General features: G+C 41.9%; 2 protein-coding genes across 5 annotated transcripts in view; one reads left to right on the forward strand and one right to left on the reverse strand.

The window, feature by feature from the left end:
* card11 (caspase recruitment domain family, member 11) overlaps positions 1-11711 on the reverse strand; it is a 25346-nt gene extending 13635 nt beyond the window's left edge. For 2 of the 3 annotated variants that reach the window (XM_071474252.1, XM_071474250.1), the window contains exons 1-3: positions 6641-6781; positions 533-741; positions 280-417 (exon numbers count right to left, since the gene is read on the reverse strand). In XM_071474252.1, coding sequence (XP_071330353.1) covers positions 280-417; positions 533-731 — 337 coding nt within the window. In that variant the 5' untranslated portion in view covers positions 732-741; positions 6641-6781. Of the gene's footprint in view, positions 1-279; positions 418-532; positions 742-6640; positions 6782-11596 lie in introns of those variants that run through there. The other variant, XM_071474251.1, reaches the window with a different exon arrangement.
* Positions 10402-18203, forward strand: ap5z1 (adaptor related protein complex 5 subunit zeta 1). 2 transcript variants are annotated; one of them, XM_071474253.1, is made up of 18 exons: positions 10402-10552; positions 11120-11257; positions 11705-11885; positions 12175-12325; positions 12451-12563; positions 12656-12830; positions 13013-13066; positions 13770-13910; positions 14069-14106; positions 14589-14751; positions 14923-15101; positions 15230-15372; positions 15486-15604; positions 16680-16807; positions 16919-17016; positions 17157-17289; positions 17440-17654; positions 17750-18203. In XM_071474253.1, exons 1-18 carry the CDS (start codon positions 10512-10514, stop codon positions 18000-18002), a joined length of 2463 nt encoding a protein of 820 aa, XP_071330354.1. In that variant the 5' UTR covers positions 10402-10511; the 3' UTR covers positions 18003-18203. The 2 variants fall into 2 exon arrangements, with proteins under 2 accessions (XP_071330354.1, XP_071330356.1); XM_071474255.1 differs by lacking the exon at positions 13013-13066.
* Positions 18204-18208: the final 5 nt, after the last annotated feature.

Genomic DNA, 18208 nt, shown 5'->3' on the forward strand with positions numbered 1-18208 from the left:
ACCTAAACCAGCTGAACAAGATCTATGAAAAGTGTTGTAGGGTTCCGTTGCGCTACAAAACCTGTTGTACAAAAGGTAATTAAATGTGTTTCTTTTTGATCAAGCTGTTTGATAATTGATGTTAGGTGTGTCCACAGTGATCACATTCTTTTGTTCTTTACTTAGTTTGTTTGCAAATGGCTCAACAGCTGTAGTGCAACATGTCTGTAAAATCTGTAAGGTTTGTCTGTGTTGCATATCTGTGTTGCATGTGTCTGCATCCAGAGGTGTGTGTCTCACCTACGATGGTGGAGAAGCGTCGTGTTGGATTCTTCCCCGTGACCGTCTTGTACAGGTCGGGGTAGTAAAACTCTAGACTCTCTAAAAACACCACATAACCCCGCTCTCCTTTAGTGTGGAGGATGTCAAGTAGACGGCCTGATGGAGGAGTGATTAACATACTTAAATCAAAGAAAACAAGAGCTCCGCCTCTACAATGAAGACACAACACGGTAACACACATTTGCACACACACACATATCCCTCTGCCTACTTGTGCGGTTTGCTTTGGAGACCAGCAGCATGGAGTTGAGAATTTCATCTTCATCCTGCTCATCCAGGACTTTGCACTGGCGGAGGTAGGGGGTGAGCTTCGCCGGGGAGATGATGCGACACAGTTCGTAGCGTTTGCTCTCCACCTTCTCCCATAGCGCCTCCACATCCTCAGACATCTCAGAAGTCCCGTTCTCCATCTCTTAAACACTGAAAATCAGTAAAACCGACAGGGGCCATTGGCAATGCAGCGTGTTTATTTTGTTAACGTCACTTTGCATCTACAACTGAATCACTGCAAGGCACCGTGATGTGTGTCTGTCTTTGACTATTATAATGATCCTTACTCTAAACAGACAACAGGGCTGCATTACATTATTTAGGTTAATTGGACAAAATGACATCTGAGGGGCTTCTTTGTAAAACACTGGCACCAAAAAGTGCGTGCAAAGAAAGTAGGAAGATAAGATTTTTTTAGGTTTTGAGGAACTACAAGCTGACATCATGTTGTCTTAGGTAGTGTGTTTAGTTGTACACAATAATAAAGGAGATACACAGCCACAGATGTTCCTCCAAAAGCCCCAAAGTTTATAATATGACGTCAACTTGGTGTCATTTCCCTTCAGTCTGTCTGACTGGACTGGCAAATCTATGGAGCTATTTTAGCTACTGGGGAAATATTGCCATCTATAGGTCGCCTGACAACTAGCGCAGTCTTTGGCTTGACGCAAAACGTGTAATGTTCTCATTTTCAGCCCCTTACGTTTGAGCTAAACCCCAAATGTTTACAATGTCTGGTTCTGCCTCTGCACAGTATAGCAGATATGTGCTCTCCCTCCCGTCTTTTAATTTTAGCCGTGTTAGCCATGCTGTTACTGCTTCAAGGTAAAGCAGGCTCAAGTTATCACACGCACAAGGAAAGACAGTGGTTTTAAAACACACAGTTCGAGTATCTTGATAAGTTTTCAGTGATGCCACAAGAAATATTTGTAATAAATGTTATGAATTTGATGAAGATCAGTTATGGCACATGCTTATTATTGTATATTTTTAGCTATGTTAGCAAACATTCATGGTGCCCAGATGATGCTTTTGATAATCTCCTGACTTTTCCTGTAAAGCCAGCATCAGGTTTTGAGTGAATTGTCTCAATACCTGTTGAATGAATTCCCATGAATTCCAACACGCACCTTGATGTCTCGGGAGGAAGCTGTTTTCTGTACTGCAATGTCTTGTTACTTGTCAGTCGACATAGACACCACCACTAATATATCTATAGATAATATACAGGACTGGCCAGTTTATCAGTCTAGTTCTAATGGTGAACATGGTACACACTGAACCAGCTAAACATCAGCCTGAGCATGTCAGCTGGCCGGTGTTAGCATTTAGCATAAAAAAAGAAAGACGTAAGCATAAATCGAGAAACACAGCGATGATGTGACCAACAAGTACAGATCAACGGACTGGCAGCCTGTGCAAGGCGTTATGTAGGATGTTGACTTCCTCTACACCTTCTGTGTCCTTGGGATGAACTCCACTCCCAGCGTATGTACTAGTGAGTGTGGAATGAATGAATGAATTAATAACAGAACATCATCCCCATTACACAATCATCTCTGTAGCAACAGTGGCTAACTTAGCTTTATATTTACAACTAATGCGCCTGTGTAATATGGCAAGTTACATGTATCTGCAAAGGAATCATGTGAGTCTTCAGGGAGTATAACAAAACAGAGCCAGAGAGAGAGATTGTGTTCATCTGGGTCCCACACATTCTCCACTTCATCTGTTTCCCTTATAAACACCTAAACTTTAACCAACTGACATCTTTCCACTGGCCTCTCCTGTCTCTTTTTACTTTTCCAGAGACATATTTCTACTCTCTTTATCTTCCTCATACTCCCACTTGATTTCCTCTCTCCATCATTTTAGTTTCTTTCTCACACACAGACACACACATGCATGCTGTCCACGCGCCTCTCGCATTTGCATGCTGCCTGGCTAGTAGGTGTTATCCTATAATCCTGCTTTGTGACTTTTAGGCTACAGTTAGGCAAATCAGGCCTATCTGATGTCATTACTCATGTAAACACACACAATCACTCACACTTTTGCATATGACTGTCACCGGCAACATGCATGTAAAAATTTCAGCTTGTGCTTTCATGCTTCAGACAACACAAAAACTGAGAAACACTAGTTAAACTGAAGGGAAACGATTCGCCAGCCATGTCACTTTTACCAAACTTCAGTCAGTCTCATCCAGCTCCTTTGAGACTCAGACAGTCTGCGAACAAAATCAATGATCGGCTACTTTCCAAATGCAGTCTGAGGAAGAGAGAAATATCACACTCTTTCAACACTTAAAGCTATTATTTGTATCTGGAGTGTGTATGTACTGCCACACTCACAGCAGATGATGAAACCACAAGCAGTCAGACTAACACACACCCATGCACTCATGCAGAAATACATAGTGCATGCAGACACAAGTTTAACACACACACACACACACACACAGACCTCTTCAGTAACCACATTCATGTTTCCTCTTCTCTCTTCTCTTATTTTGGAGTTCATTACCGAGAAAACTAATCCTTGCTTCCTCCTTTTCAAACCAGATGTGTGTAGTAGCTCTCTTCCTCTATTCTCTTTTAGTCTTCTCAGTCAGCTGCTTTTGTTTATAGTATTGTGGTCAGGAGAGTTGATTGTCTTTTTTTACTGCAGTCTGAGTGTCTGTGTGTCCTCAGACTAAACCCTACATTTTCCCTTTTTTTTTTTAAGCGTCAGCAGATACACAAACATGACTCTGTAGCATCTTGCAGGACTGTGATGCACTGAGCAGCACATTTGTTTCCATTATTATCTCACACCCACTGACAACTTGAACTTTTTACTGCTGCCTTGCCTTAGCTTTATGCCTCTTGTACCGGACATCCTTATTACTGGCCTACTACTGATAATACTGTTTTTTTCTATGTGCACTGTAAAATCATACATCTAGTATGAATGCAGACCATCAGTTTTATTTCACATATTATGTGTGTGCATGACTAATAACTGCCGAAGACGTATGAGTTGCAATTAATCAAAAGAGAAGGTCTAGACCTCCTTTGTTTGGAAAGTGCCTTGAGGTAACTTCTGTTGTGATTTGGTGTTATATAACAAAAATTTAAGATTTGAGATTTGAATCAACTCTGAATGTAAAATAGACCCCATTTTCAAATGCAAACACTGAGTTTTTACTGTAAGTTCTTGAAATGCCTAGAAAAGGATTTCAACATGTCTGCAAAAAGATTTCAACACATTAAGTCAGCTAAGGACTTTTGCCACACATTGTCTACTATTATATAATTTTATAATTTGGACCAAGTGGGTGTCATTATTTATTTATGTTTCCCGATTTCTCTAAATCAGTAAATAAAAAAAGAAAAAGAAATCTGAAAATATTGATTAATTCCCACATAAGTTTTTGTTTTGAGAAGATAATCAAGTCCAAGTCAAATCTGTGCACATGAAAGTTTCATGAAAGAGAACCAATGACGGCAGAGATTAACCCTTGAAAAATAATGAATAAATCCAATGGAGTGAGTATTCAAAGCCTCCAAATCAAATAAAGCAGAAATCATGGAGGTGCTTTTATCTTCCTTATCTTCTTAATTGTTTTTGCCATTTAGCAAAATTATTTATTTATGTTGAGAGCTACATTTTTGTGAGAAAGATTAGTTGGGGCTTTCTAAGAGGAGATCATTTTACACTAAGATGGAGTGATTACCTCATCAGATGCACGGCAGTCCAACAGTATATAAACCATGTGATGTAATGCTGTGTTAGTGTTGTTAGTACCCTGCAGCTTGCCTTGCATCCCCACAGCTCAATCCATACTTCATCAATTGTGGCTACAGTCATGTAAACACAGCAGGTAACTGACATCTCAAGTCATCTATACTCTTTCGTTCATTTGCTTCTCTGTTATTTATATTCTGTTCTATCATTTTGTTGATATTCATTTGTTCTTTAGTATTTCATATATTGTATTTTTATTTATTTTTTTTTTTTTACTGCTACGATAACTGGGACTTCTTGAAAACAAGTCGACTTGTGTATTGCTGGTTCAGTGTTTTGTGGTGATATCAGAGGTAGAGAGGAAACTTTAGATATGTTTTTTATTCTCTTTGCACTCACCTTTGTTACTTTCTGTGAGTGATGAATGATGAATTGTTTAGCGGAAACACAAATTTCCACTTATTTTCCATGATGCTGATATAAAGTGTTTTTTATCAGATGTTTTATCAGATTTTAATCTAGATGTTGATCTGGTCATATAAAGCAAAGAGACAGAGTGTTTCAGTGTCACACAGTTTGTTTCTGTGACCACTCTGTTCATATGATGGTCGCCATAATGTTAGCACTGAATGAAAAGCAAAAAATATCTGTGTGGAGTTGCTGTGTGACAAATATCAGTAAATTCCTTTTAGTTCCTCTGACATATATGCAAACCACAATCAGAGTCAGAATCAGAATCAAATTACTTTATTGATCCCCAGGGGGAAATTAGTTTGCACTGTTTACAAAAGAATGAGTTTGTCCCACAAAGTCTGACCCAGATTCATTTTACTCACAGCCAACCCCAGCTATATTCTGCACACACACAAACAATTCATGTCAGGGAGACCAAAGTGTCCATGGCAGTGGAAAACTAATCCACCAGTAGTTGTGTGCCACTGACTCATGGACTGTAAGTGAATGCCAACTATACTCAAGTCAATCCAACATGTAATAGTGTAGCAGAGTCACTGAACTCACTGAGAGTGTTTTCCTTTCCATTGTGCAGCACATGCAGTTTATGTCATGTTCCAGCAAATAAGTGATGATGTTTTCTCTCCATCAATGAGGATCTCTACGACTTCACACTCATTCAGTTAACTCAAGTCAATTCCAGCTCAGTCCATGTGCACAACATAAGGCTCAATGATCATATGAGGGCCCCATCCAGGCTCACTAAGAGTGTGCTGGGCTGGGATTGGCTGAGCAGCAAGCTGATGGACAGATATGATTGGTTCAGGTGCTCAAACCAGCATAAAGGCTCCATTGTCCAGCAGAATAGCTGAGGTCTATAGGAATGTGATATCTGGGCTCATCTGTGACCTTAAATTAAATGAAAAGGGCACAGTCATGTGCGTCTGCTGGAACCTGCAACAAACCATCTTATACTTCACTTGTACTAACCCTGCAGAAAAACTGAGTCATTCTGATGATTTTTTCTGTTCTAGTTATGAGAATTTTTCAAGGTTGCATCGACCTCCAAGAGTGAGGCTTTACATGAAGAACTTTCTGGTCATCTTGAAAGGCGCTTCTAAATAACAATGTATTATCATTATTATGTTTATTAAAAATACTTAAAAGGTTAATGCACAATACTTGTAATGTGGAGTATGTGTGCATAACTTTACAATATTACTAAAAAGTTATATCACAACAGCCAGTGCATCCTCATCCATTCGCAGGATGCAGTCCCATCTCACTGATTCTCCCTCGCACTGGATCCCTTTGTGTGCACTCGTGTCTGCACCTGTTGCAGGAATCCCAGACATTTTTGATAATGGCCGGGGGATGACAGAAGTTCAGCTATTGTGTTACCAAACCAATAACTTTCTCCATTTACGCGCCGAGAGGCGAGGATAAACGTTCACGAACCGCAGGATCTGATGGCAGTGATGCACAACAAATAACAACAATCACAAACAGAGAGCGCTGAACTGGTTTTGTCACATTTTGGTATTAATCATCAGAGTGAGTAAGGTGCAGTAGGGACGAACATGCACTCAGTCATTAAAGCTCCACTGAAAGTCTCAGTCGCTTGTTTTGGAAGTGCGGTCCCCTTCTTAATCACGACACCACTGTGGATAACACACGGCGCGGCTGCGACAGGCTGTGGTGTCAGTCTACGGGGTGAAACGAGTCTAAGTGACTTGTCGCTTTTTCCACTCAAGCTTGGCGCATGTTTACGAGCCCGCTCGACGGCTTTTGTGACAAACGACTGTGTGTTTCTCTATGGATCGATAGGTTTGCACAGCGGGAATAAGATCACAATTACTTTGCCTACCTGAGATGCGATGCAGCGGATGAGAAGTCCGAAGCCTCGGAGGGAGCTCAGACGTGACTTAGGCGTGGTACACCGTTTGTTTTCTTTTCTCTTCTTTTCTCTTTTTCCACCCCCACTATCTCTCCTTTTCTTTTCTTTCTTAAAAATCGCGAAAACCGGTTGTTTCAGTCCAAATCCCAGAGGCTCAGGTTGTCTCCATGTATCCAAAAGAAAGAGAGGTTTTAAAGAGGCTGAGGAGCGCATGGGAGATGTGGCCCCGACTCACTGCCTGAGACCCACAGAGGGAGAGAGAGAGAGAGAGAGAGTGAGAGAGAGAGAGGCAGACAGAAAGCGGAGGCGGGCGGTAGATGGAAATAACAAGTTTACTGCAGTGAGGTGAGGAGGAGCGCAACCCGTCTGACTGTGATCGCACAGGACCAATGATACGGCCAAACATGCAACAATATTCAAACTCTGCTGTAGGGTCTTATTATAACTTGACATGAGGTGAGTGGGAGGTGCTTTTTAGACTGGGCTATTAATTGTCTGAACTGTGATAGACTCATTGTTCAACCCTCATCCGCATGATATCAGTATATCAGGCAAATCTTTTCTTTGAATGTGGAAATACTGATGCAGCCTACACCTGTACTTCAGTTCAGTACTGCCAGTCTGTAAATACTTCAGAGGACTAATGTTACACCTTCTACTCCACTGCTTATAACTGAGAGCAGTATGCAGTGCTATTTTTATACTGCAGTATCGCCACTTTAACTTCAACAGGATCTGAATATATCCTCCACCACTGATTCTGAAAGAAGGCAATGAGTACATTTCACTTTTGATATTTAAATAGCACCTTGGTTCTGACAGCTCTGCACTTGCACTCGTTGTACAGGAATGCACATGCAGGACTTTTACTTGCAGCATGATACAACGATAGTGTTTTTATAAGGAGCAAATGATCTGAATACCTCCACTGAATAGCAGTGGTGGGTTCAGATGCCATTGTAAGATCTTTATCTAAGTAATAATCTGAAATGCAGTACAGCTGAATTGTAAAAATAAATAAATAAAAATATAAAAATGATAATTGCAAGGACCTCAAAATTTCAAAATTTTATTTGTTGAGTGCATAAGTTCATTAGTGCTTCCAGTACCCAATGAAATCCTGTAAAGTAATTATTGTTGTTCCCCCCATAGGCTTTTTTTCACAGCAGCAGAGGTGGACAAAGTAAACAGGTTCATTACTTGAGTCAAATTTCAGATCAATTATTACTCCAATACAAGTGAAAGTTGTTCAGTCAATTTATTTAACTTGAGTTAAAGTACTGGAGTACTTATTATTTCTTAATTTAAAAAAATACTTAAATACTCAGTAGATCTTTTTAAGTGAACACATTTTTGTATTGTTCCACATTTACGGAACTTAATGTCGCAATAGCAACATACTGAATGACTGACTGACGGTTGAACCTGTAGAATAAAAAGCTTGTACAATATGATACAAAGCCTGCAGAAATGGCCATAAAACACAACTGAATCAACAAAAGCAGCCATTGTCATTTTCATATTTCTTTTTTTTTTTTTCAGGCAGTGATGAAGTTTGGTTGTGATAAACACAGCAAACATGAATGGATTACAAGAATCTTCATTTATTTCTAAAATTTCAAACAGACTTAAGACGGTGCTCTGGTGAAGAAGCAATGATGCCTCATGTTTATGTAACACAGCATCGTTAGGACACTGACAGGTTCAAACTGAGCTGTTCATACATGACTGACACTGCAGGAGTTGGCTGTGTCTGGTTTTTCTCCTGTGATGAACACAGCTTATGGTCTATCACGTTTTTCAAAATAAAAGAAAATTCATTCCACTGACTAAAAGCTCTGCTTCAAAGTGATGAGTACTTCACTTTGCACGTAAAGTCAAAAGTACAATGTTTGTCTTTTAAGTAAAGTGGAATAAAAGTAAATACTCAAGTAAAGTACAAATGTGCTCAAGTAAATATACTTTGTTACTGTCCACCTCTGCACAGTAAACATAGTACTGTGATAAAAGGAGTATTATACTAAGTGTCAGTGGAGACATCAAAGCAAAGCATGAGAAGCTAAATAATTTGAAGGGGGGAAACATTGTAAGTGTGACTTGGATGGGAAATCCCCAAATGAAATAAATAGTACTCCAGTGCTTATTGCATTGAAAGAGGAAGAATTGCCAAAAAGGGTATCACTTGGTTTACTCAGTCATAACATATGCAGAGTTTCTTGAGCATCCTTTTGAGGGTGCACAGATTTTGTAAAAGCTGAGCAGGATCAGAAAATCAGACAGAAAAATAAAATTTCCCCATGAATGGAAGCCAAAGCCTGTGGGTTGAAGATGAAATGATATGTGAAGTAGACCTGGATCTTTCCTAAACTGTTAGTGCCTATGTTTTATATTTTGCAATGGAATGCTAGAAGCCCAATGGACAAGAATTAAATGAATTAAATGATTCATGGAGGTATTTAAACAAACACCTGAGTTAATATGTATACAAGAAAAACAGATAAACCTAGTATGGACTTTGTGATTCCAGGATATGTAAGCGAAGTGAGCAGTAGACACAAATGGAGAGAGATGTCCAACATTACTCATGTTGGAAAATCAGTATCAAAGGGAATCTATAAAGACCAAAAGAGAAAGTGTTTTTATTGAAGAACGGACTCCTGAGGGGGAAAATCCAGCCGTTAATCTTTACAACCCCTCCAGTTCTAGGCCTGAGGGGGAGCTGCTAGAGGAAATAAATGGAAACACAAGTCCAGCCTTGGTATGGGTGGGGGGTTTTAATAAGCACACTGCACTGTGGGGAAGTAGGGCTGGATGGGAATGGGCAGGTGTTAGAAGACTTCATAGATAAGATAACTCACCTCAGCAATCTTAGCTCCAGTGGGTGAGTGGGATATAATGGACAGGTACGCACTGGGTCACGATCACGCTCCTATCCTGAGTCGATTTGGCGGAAACCGAGTTAAGGAGTCACATGTCAAATTAAGAATATTTAGCTACAAAAGGGCAACATGGGAAGAATCTGAGGAAAGATTACAGTTGGTAGGATGTGTGAATAGCGAGGGAGGGGTAGATAACTGGTATAACTGGTAAATTCAGGGCCATCTGAGTCAATCCCAGTGAGTAAAGCATCAAATGGGAAGGCCAGGTCACATGTGGTTACAGAAATGATCATGATGAGAGTGCAGATGAGATAAAGTTGGATGCATGTGGGATTCATGTGGGTGCTAGCACATGTAGGAATAGAGGGGAATGAAGCAGCACCTTCAAGGAAAATAGTGAATTTCACTTGTGTATGGTTCATTGGAAATTTATTCTGAAATCAAATCTGGAATCACAGAAATATGGCAAAAATTATGGGATGAGGACGAGCAGACAAAGTTAAATATTGAGACATGCAAGTGACAGTGCGGCCAGAATGAGACTGTAAGACATGTTCTTCTGCAGCGCGCAATTTATTTTTGATCGAAGGTGCAAATTATTATTAACACTTTAATCTCTCAACCACACTCAGTGTCGAGGAGCTGAAGAAAACCAGAAATACTGCTGGAATCCCTCGATACCACTGGATTGTACCAGTGTATATAGATACTGAATGTGCCAATGGTGTTTTTATATACTGTCTATGATCTAGACTGGGGGGGCAGCGATACTCCATCGCTGCATCTAGACTGCCAGACCAAGAAGAAGAAGAAGAAGAAGAAGAAGAAGAAGAAGAGGAAGAGGAAGAAGCGGAACTAAAGTCATGTCATGTGATTCCAGTCAGGACCTGATTAATGACCGGACTGTTTACATTGCGCTGCAGATAGATGCAGCAGAGTAATGTCAGTCCCCCTCTCTCAAAATGTACTCCCACGGTTCAGAGAGTTTAATTAAACAAGCAAGGTAAGAAAACAGAAAAGGAGAAATTTCTCTGCCGCCTTCGGCTCTTCTCTTCAATCTGTTTACACTGTTCTGCCACCATTTCCCCCGCTAAGCTAACGGGGCTACAGCCAGCTAACCTGCCGATATTTTCCAGTACGTTAAGTTTATTTATTTTAACAGTCCTTTAGCACACGTTGGAGAGCAGATAAAAATAATTCCCCTATACTTGTTGTATTTTTACCAGCGTATTTATTGTATATAATAATATACAAATATACCTACAAATATACTGTATATAGTAGTAGTAGTAGTAGTATTATCGTGATAAAATTTCAAAAAGGTTTCCTTTAGCAGTGTACGCAGCGAGAAGCGATCTAACTTTCATTTCGTATGAAATAAAAACCTGCAATACTGGCTATGTTTGTTACTTTTCATTGGTAAACTATCAAAAGTGTTTGAGTTCAAAAGTGTTTCAAAAGTGATTAATGTTGTCTTAATCGTTCAGGTGGTAAAATGTGTCATCCACACGTCCAAGGACTTTGCAGAGACGAAACCAACAGGTGCAGTGTGTGTCTTTTTGTTGTTCAGGGAGATTCAGGAGTCAGAGCTGCAGAAGTTTTACAGCAGATTAGTGAAGCTGCTCCAAGGGAAGGAGTTTGGTCATGAGACGATCGACTCCCTGCAGAGGCTGCACCTCATCCTCTCTGCCACCAAGTACACCAGGACGTAAGAGCTCCAGCCTGCACCTCTCACATGTACATGAATTAGCCCCTGTCCTTTTCACACTTGTGTTTAATCTTCACATTTCAGACTTGCTCATGACCCAACTGTTCCTTCCTTCTTCAACCACTACTTCTCCCTCTCTGAACCCCCATGACTGTGGAGCTACAATCCCTCGCTCAGTCAATAATCTTTCCATCTGCTCTGTGTTTTCTGAAATGCACAGGGCAGCCTCCTGTCAGTTTCACACTTATTGGAATAATTTTTATGATAAGTTATCAACATATTGATTATGACAATAGAAATCAAAGAGCACTGGCCCTGTACTTAAAAAAAGTAGATTACCTTTGTCTTTTTCTGCTCCAAACTGTTTGATATCCAGTCTGTGCTTTTATGCTTAACCCTTCTGCCTTTGTACAGCCCGTCTTACGTCTCCCCTGTCATTGACCAAAGGTTGCCTACAGAGCTGCAGAAGAGACTTTTATCTCTCCTGTCCTCACCAGCGGAGCAGCTTCAGGTGCTGAGCTCAGCTGTGCTCAGAGAGACACTGCCCCTCTCTGGTCAGGAATTGAACTACAACCAAGAGAACATCAGTCAGCTCAACACCCATGCAGCTGCCCTGCTGCTCTCACAGGTGTCATGTTCAACTTATCTCATCACTATTTTGACACGTATATAACAAAGAGACTCCATCGACTGAGCGATCGATCAACAAGTACTCAAGCTACATGTTTTAACTCGCACAACATAGTGTTCATTTTGTGAAAATCCTTCTCCAGTGAGAGAGTACTATAAGGTACAAGAGTAGAACTATTTGGTTTCACTGGTTTTTAGTACAAAGTAATATATCAACATCTAAAGGAGCTTGTTTTGTTTTCCGATCTAAACCTAAATACCATCTTTCCCTCACTTTGACCCTACAGGCTGGATCCAGGGCTGATCTATCATCTCTGTGCACTCAGCTCCTTCGCAGCCTGGAGAGCCGTCAATCAGAGGGACCGGCTCATTCGCTTACACACACACTGCCGATCGTCAACACCATCCTCACACACAGCCCTCAGTGCCTAACTGAAGGTAACAGACAAATCAGACAAAGTTTCCAGCAAGTTTAAATCAGCGATGAAGCAATTTGAACACAGTGAGTTGTGTGCATGGAGAAGTTTTCACTCCACTCCTCCTCTCCACCTGTCTCGCTGCAGATCACCTGACCCTCCTGAGTAAAAAGCTTGTTGATTGGCTGCGTTATGCGAGCATCACGCAGGGAGGCGGGGCTTCCTCAGGAGGATTCTTCACAGGACCAAGGTCACGTCAGGTAAGCGATCTCCACTAAAATTTAACAGCAGCCTTTTAAAAAAAGCTCTGAGTTTTCAACAGTGTTTTTTATTTGTGTGTGTTTTTTGTCAGCCGGTGCCTATAGCAGAGCTGGATGGGACAGTGTCTGGGGATTTCTTCACTGTGCTGTGTGTAGGCCAAAGCTTCACTGAGGACCAGTGGATGAATGTTTATTCCTTTTCCATGCTGCGCCACTGGCTTCTCACCTACCACTCTGTTTCCAGTGGCAACACCACAGCTGATACTGGTATGACTCTGATACAAACCACAACCTTTTGCCTTCCCATGCAAGAGAAGCTCATTGTTTTGTGTCATAGCTGCAAAGAACATATAAGGAACATCACCCTCTAAGAGTCAGCCGTGAGAAGGCTGTAATACATTGATATCACTCGTGTCAGTTGACCTGATCTGTGTTTTCATCATCTCCAGCAAACAGGCTACAGCTCAGCCTCTCCCTCTCACACTCCCACTCCTTTTCTAATGGTAAGATATGTCAGTTTGTTGACCTTCCCTGCATGCGCGTGCGTCTAAGAAGCCGTAACTCCTACATCTTCCGTTTACCTCAGGGGCAGCGCAGGTCAACTCACAACACCTGATATGATCATGATTCAAAGCTATGTTTGATTTAACAAATAATTTCTAACCAGAAATCTTGATATGTGACTTCTTAACTACACTTTCACTGGTGTGCCTGTTTATCTGACCTTAAATCTTCTGATGACTTTGTAAACATGGATGAATCACTGGGGTGAATGACTAAAAAGTTTTTCCGACTGCAACCACTATCAGAATGGGATACTCCTATACTAAACATATTATACGTTGCATGTGGTGTGAATAAGACATGCAAACCAGATTTTTTGTCTTATGACTAATTTCCTCTTGACTTCCTTGATTGGAAGTTAAATATGATTCAATCATAATCTATAGTGTATGTAATCCATATAAATGTGTGATTTTTACTTATTTGACACAATCATTATATGGTTCTTGTTGTGCTCCACACTTTCTCTGGTTGGGTTGTAATGAACAGCTTTCCTGAGGGATTTGATTGGTTCCATGATGAACTTTATCGTTTCAAACTTCTCTAACAATCTATATCTCAGCAGTGGGTTCATTTTAAACCTTCATTCGTTTGAGGAGGTTTTGAATCGTGACTTCTCATTCCTGACCTCTTGTGTCGCAGATGACCGGTCGGAGGTGGACGGATCAGTGGTTTCTATGGTTTCGGCAACTTCCTCCTCCAGCCGATTGCTGCCTCCAAAGGAGCGTCTGAGGGAGAAGGCTTTCCAATACTGCCAACGCCTCATCGAGCAGAGCGATCGCAGTGAGTGTGTGTATGCTGGATGAGCAGTTAGTTTATGCAGATTTTGTATCATTACCTTATGCATATGTTAAGTTAGTTTGTTCTTTTCCGACTGTATGTTATATTGTACACTGTGTAAGTTACAACATTCTTTATGTGTATTCTTGTCTCTGTCTCAGAGGCGCACAAAAGAACAGATGCAGAGCTGCAGAAAGCGGTGAGCCCATTGTTCATACAGTGCAATCATACACAAAACAGAGTTGTGTAGTAAAATGGTTCAGTTTTTGCCGCCAACAAGCCTCAAAGCAACAGTGTCCTGCATGTTCCCCCCAGTCATATCCACTGTATGTATCTTTACTTTTTCTAAAAATCCACTCAGTGATTATTTGCTCAGTGTCTTTTTCTTACTTTTTTCCTGAACATCAGGTTCATGATCTTGTGTTGTAACTAAAGAGCACGGCAACTCACTTGTTCATTTGGGGAGGAATGCTGCTGTTTCTTCTGTTGCTATGTTATTACTCTTTCACACCACACCTACACACAGAAGAGCCGAATACGAATGTGGGAATTCACTCACCAAAAATATTCAGTAAAAATGAAAGAAACAGAGACAGCTTTAAGGGAGGTTGGTACTCAGAAGAAAAGCAACTAGATTTTAGATTGGTGTCTTTATGGCGTCTGTCCCATTTCTTCTCCTAGTGTCTGGTGGAGGCGGTGTGCATCCTGGACTGTGTGTGTGTAGAGGACGCCTCGCTGGTCTACCGAGCGTTCCCGTGCGTCAAGGCGCTCTTTGGTCGGCTCAGCTCAGACATGACGTTTGCCAGAGTCCTGCTGCCCATAGCTCAATTCTACCTCAACCATGGTGTGTATGTGCATCAACATGTACATGTGCTGAACTTCACATACGTCCGTCTCTTTCTCCAGATCACATACTGCATGCTTATTACACACTGTAATAAGTTCTCAAACACACACAGTTGCTTGGGTCAGTTCCGTTTTTAAAATGGATACATGCATATGTGAACCTGTTTAGGTGAGATGGCAGCAGTGGACTGTGACAGTGTGTGGAAGCTGGTGTTTGGCCAGTTCCCTGCCGAGTTGTTCAACGACCCCTTTCTGGCACATGAGCTCTTACGCTTCCTACGACTGAACCTCGAGAACCTGCAGCTCCGAGTTCCACAGTACACCCGCTCCTTCCCAAATCTGCTGAAGGTCAAAATCAGAGGAAATGCATCCATACTGTTTTTTTAATGCATCGCATACCTACTGTGAACTAGTGAGGAATACATGTTACACAAAGTGTAGGATGCCGCTTACACTCTCTCTCTCTGTGCCTGCAGTTCTTAGCGTGGGACAGCCCAGCGGTGGTGGATGACTTTGTGGATCTGCTGCCCTCTCTGTTGACCGCTGAGACTGTGGTGGAGCTGCTCCACACGCTGCTGGACCTGCCCTGTCTCTCTGCCACACTGGTCTTGCAGCTCAGGTGTTCGCATACATCAGAGCAAAATTATCTAAACTGCCTGCCACTCTGTTTTAGCTACAGAGCGTTTACATCGTTTAGCTCACTGGTTGTGTGTGTGTGTGTGTGTGTTGCAGGTCAATGTGCTTGCCCATCTCTGAGCCAGGTGGGCGCGGCCTCCTCTCAGTGGATGCTTTTCGAAGCACTTCTTTCAGAGGGCTTTTCCTCTACCTGCTTCGAGTAGAAGCAGGATCAGGTAACAGTAACACAATTTAAAGGTTTGACTTTTTTTTTTTTTTTTTTTTTTTTAAAGATTATTTTTTTGGGGGCATTTTTGCCTTTATTATAGAGGGGAGAGAGGGGGAATGACACGCAGGAAAGAGTCGGGCCGGTCGGGAGTCGAACCGGCACTCGCCTGCTAAGCGCATCAGCTCATGTGGTACGCCCCCTAACCACTCTGCCACTGGGCCGCCCAATTGTCTGACATTTTGGCAAATTTGCTTATTCACTTTCTCTCTGAGCGTTAGATGAAATTTAATTTGAATAGTTCATCTAACTACAAGAAGAGGAATACCAGTCTCATGTCTATATGTTAAACATATCTGCTGCAGCTGGCCATAAAGAAAGGAACCACATAAACAGCTGACCTGGCTCTGTCAACAATATCCACCTCCCACCACCTTCACAGCTCACTAACTAATACAGCAGGAAATAGTGGTGGCCAAGAACCAGAGCTTTCCAGACTGTGAGCATATTTTCCCAAAATGCTGAGCTATTACTTTCAAGACAGTGGTTTAAAAATAAGTTGTTGAAATATTTTTTAGAAGTTTTCATTCATGCCACAGTGAATATGAAATAATATTATATGAAATTGATGCCACTGTGAAAGAGTTTTTTTCCCTTTCACTGTGTTTAACTTGTTGCCACAAGTTACAGTAATCTTCTCAGGAAATGTTGTTGTGCTTGTTAAGACTGTTCATTTTGGCTCTTGACTCTTGGCTTTTGGAAGCACAGGTAATCTCACTTGTTCCTCATATATTTATATACATATACATAGTGTGGACAACATGACGAGAGTTTACAGAAATCACTGTCAGTGATTGAAAGACACTCCCACGAGAGATTAACTGTCACACACCTGGGCTAACAAAGGGTGGAGCATCATCTACTTGAGATCAGAGTCGTAAGAACTGTACTTCGGGTGAAGCTTCTTTCAAGAGTGAAGTGACACTTTCCAAGAACCTGCATATAAGATGATCTGGATATGCGAATATCCTCATCGAGGAAACGCAGGTAATGAAATCCTTGTGCTTTTCTTTCTCCCTCCATAGGTGACACCATTGACAGACTGAGCACGCTCCATGAGCTGCTAGCCGAGGCAGCTGATTGGCCAAGAGTTGTTCAGTGTGCCCAGACTGTCCCTGTGATGCTGCACATTTTTTTCAACACAGTTGTTACGGTGAAGATTAAAATGTTCTTTACAAATTCATTATGCTACTGTACACGGAAACGCTGGATGTTTAGTTTCCCTTTCTAAAAACTGTATCACGTGTTTGTGTCTTGTTTGTAGGTCGCTGACGAGAAGCTTTTAGCCCATTTGATTCTGGTGATGCTGGAGAGAAGCAGCCTCCTCCTCAACCTCCCCACATACGTCAAAGAGATACACAGGTCTGCCTTCACACAGACTGTGGAGCTAAATCGTTGCTCTGCTGTTCTCTGTCATGGAGGCTTTGTGTGTAGTTTCATGCTGTCTCCTCACTCGCTCCATCTCTCTCTCTCTCTCTCCTTCTCTCTCTCTGTTTCTGCAGGGTGTTCAGCTGCCACCTGCTGAGGCTGTGCAAGCTCCACCCCTGTCTGGTAGTGGACCAGTCTCACGAGCTGCTGGAGTTTGCTGGAACCACAGCCAACGTCTACAGCAAAGAAGAAATCTACACACACGTGGTAATGAAACTGTGTGTGTGTGTGCGTGCGTGTGCGTGCATGTGTGTGTGTGTCTGTTTTTCCTCCCTGTGTATTTGTAAAATTGTAAACACAATAGAATATGCCAAAAAAACTTACACCAAAATAAAATTTTCCTTGTTTGGCTCTCAGGTGTGGGTACTGGGAGAGTACCTCTCTGTGTCATGTGACTCTCGCTGCTCTGTGAGGCTCATCACTTCCTGTTTCGAGGCGTTGGAGGCGGTGCTGTTTGAGATAACTTCATCTGCCCCGCCACCTGGAGCGGCTTGCCCTGCCCCTAGAGTCATCACCACTCTAATGAGTGCCCTGGCTAAGCTGGCGTCACGGTCACATGACCTCATCCCCAGGTGACTGACAGGCATGCACATCCAAGTTTTTTTTCTGTTTTCATTCGCACAGACAACTGTAATGTAGTGTATTTGTGTGTTTTTGCCTGTTGTAGGGTGTCTCTGTTCCTCTCCAAGCTAAGAACAGTAACCAGAGGGGGGTCAGTGGTTTGGTGCTCAGACGAAGAGGATCTTGTTGCCATAGTAACACGAGGGGAGGAGTTGTGGTCGCTGCTGAAGACCCCCGGTGTGGCTCAGAGTGTCCTGACTCCATCTCCACATGTCACCACACCACAGTGGCACCGAGACACCAATGTGTCCATGCCACTGCAGCTGCGAACCCTCACCAGCCTCACACACTCACAGTGACACACACACACACCACACACACTCACACACACTCACACACACTCACAGTGACACACACACACACCACACATCATCATCTCATTGGCATTTGGACATACATCAGTGTTTAAAAAAAAAAACACTGATGGCCAATGGCCTCCTGGGCATCTTAATGAAACTTGTTTGATTTTGCACATTATTTTGTAAATAAATGTTATTTGATTGAA

This window comes from Trachinotus anak, unplaced genomic scaffold (genome assembly GCF_046630095.1).
Source record: "Trachinotus anak isolate AG129_WGS33_773 ecotype Australia unplaced genomic scaffold, CSIRO_AGI_Tana_v1 ptg000003l, whole genome shotgun sequence".
Taxonomy (NCBI): domain Eukaryota; kingdom Metazoa; phylum Chordata; class Actinopteri; order Carangiformes; family Carangidae; genus Trachinotus; species Trachinotus anak.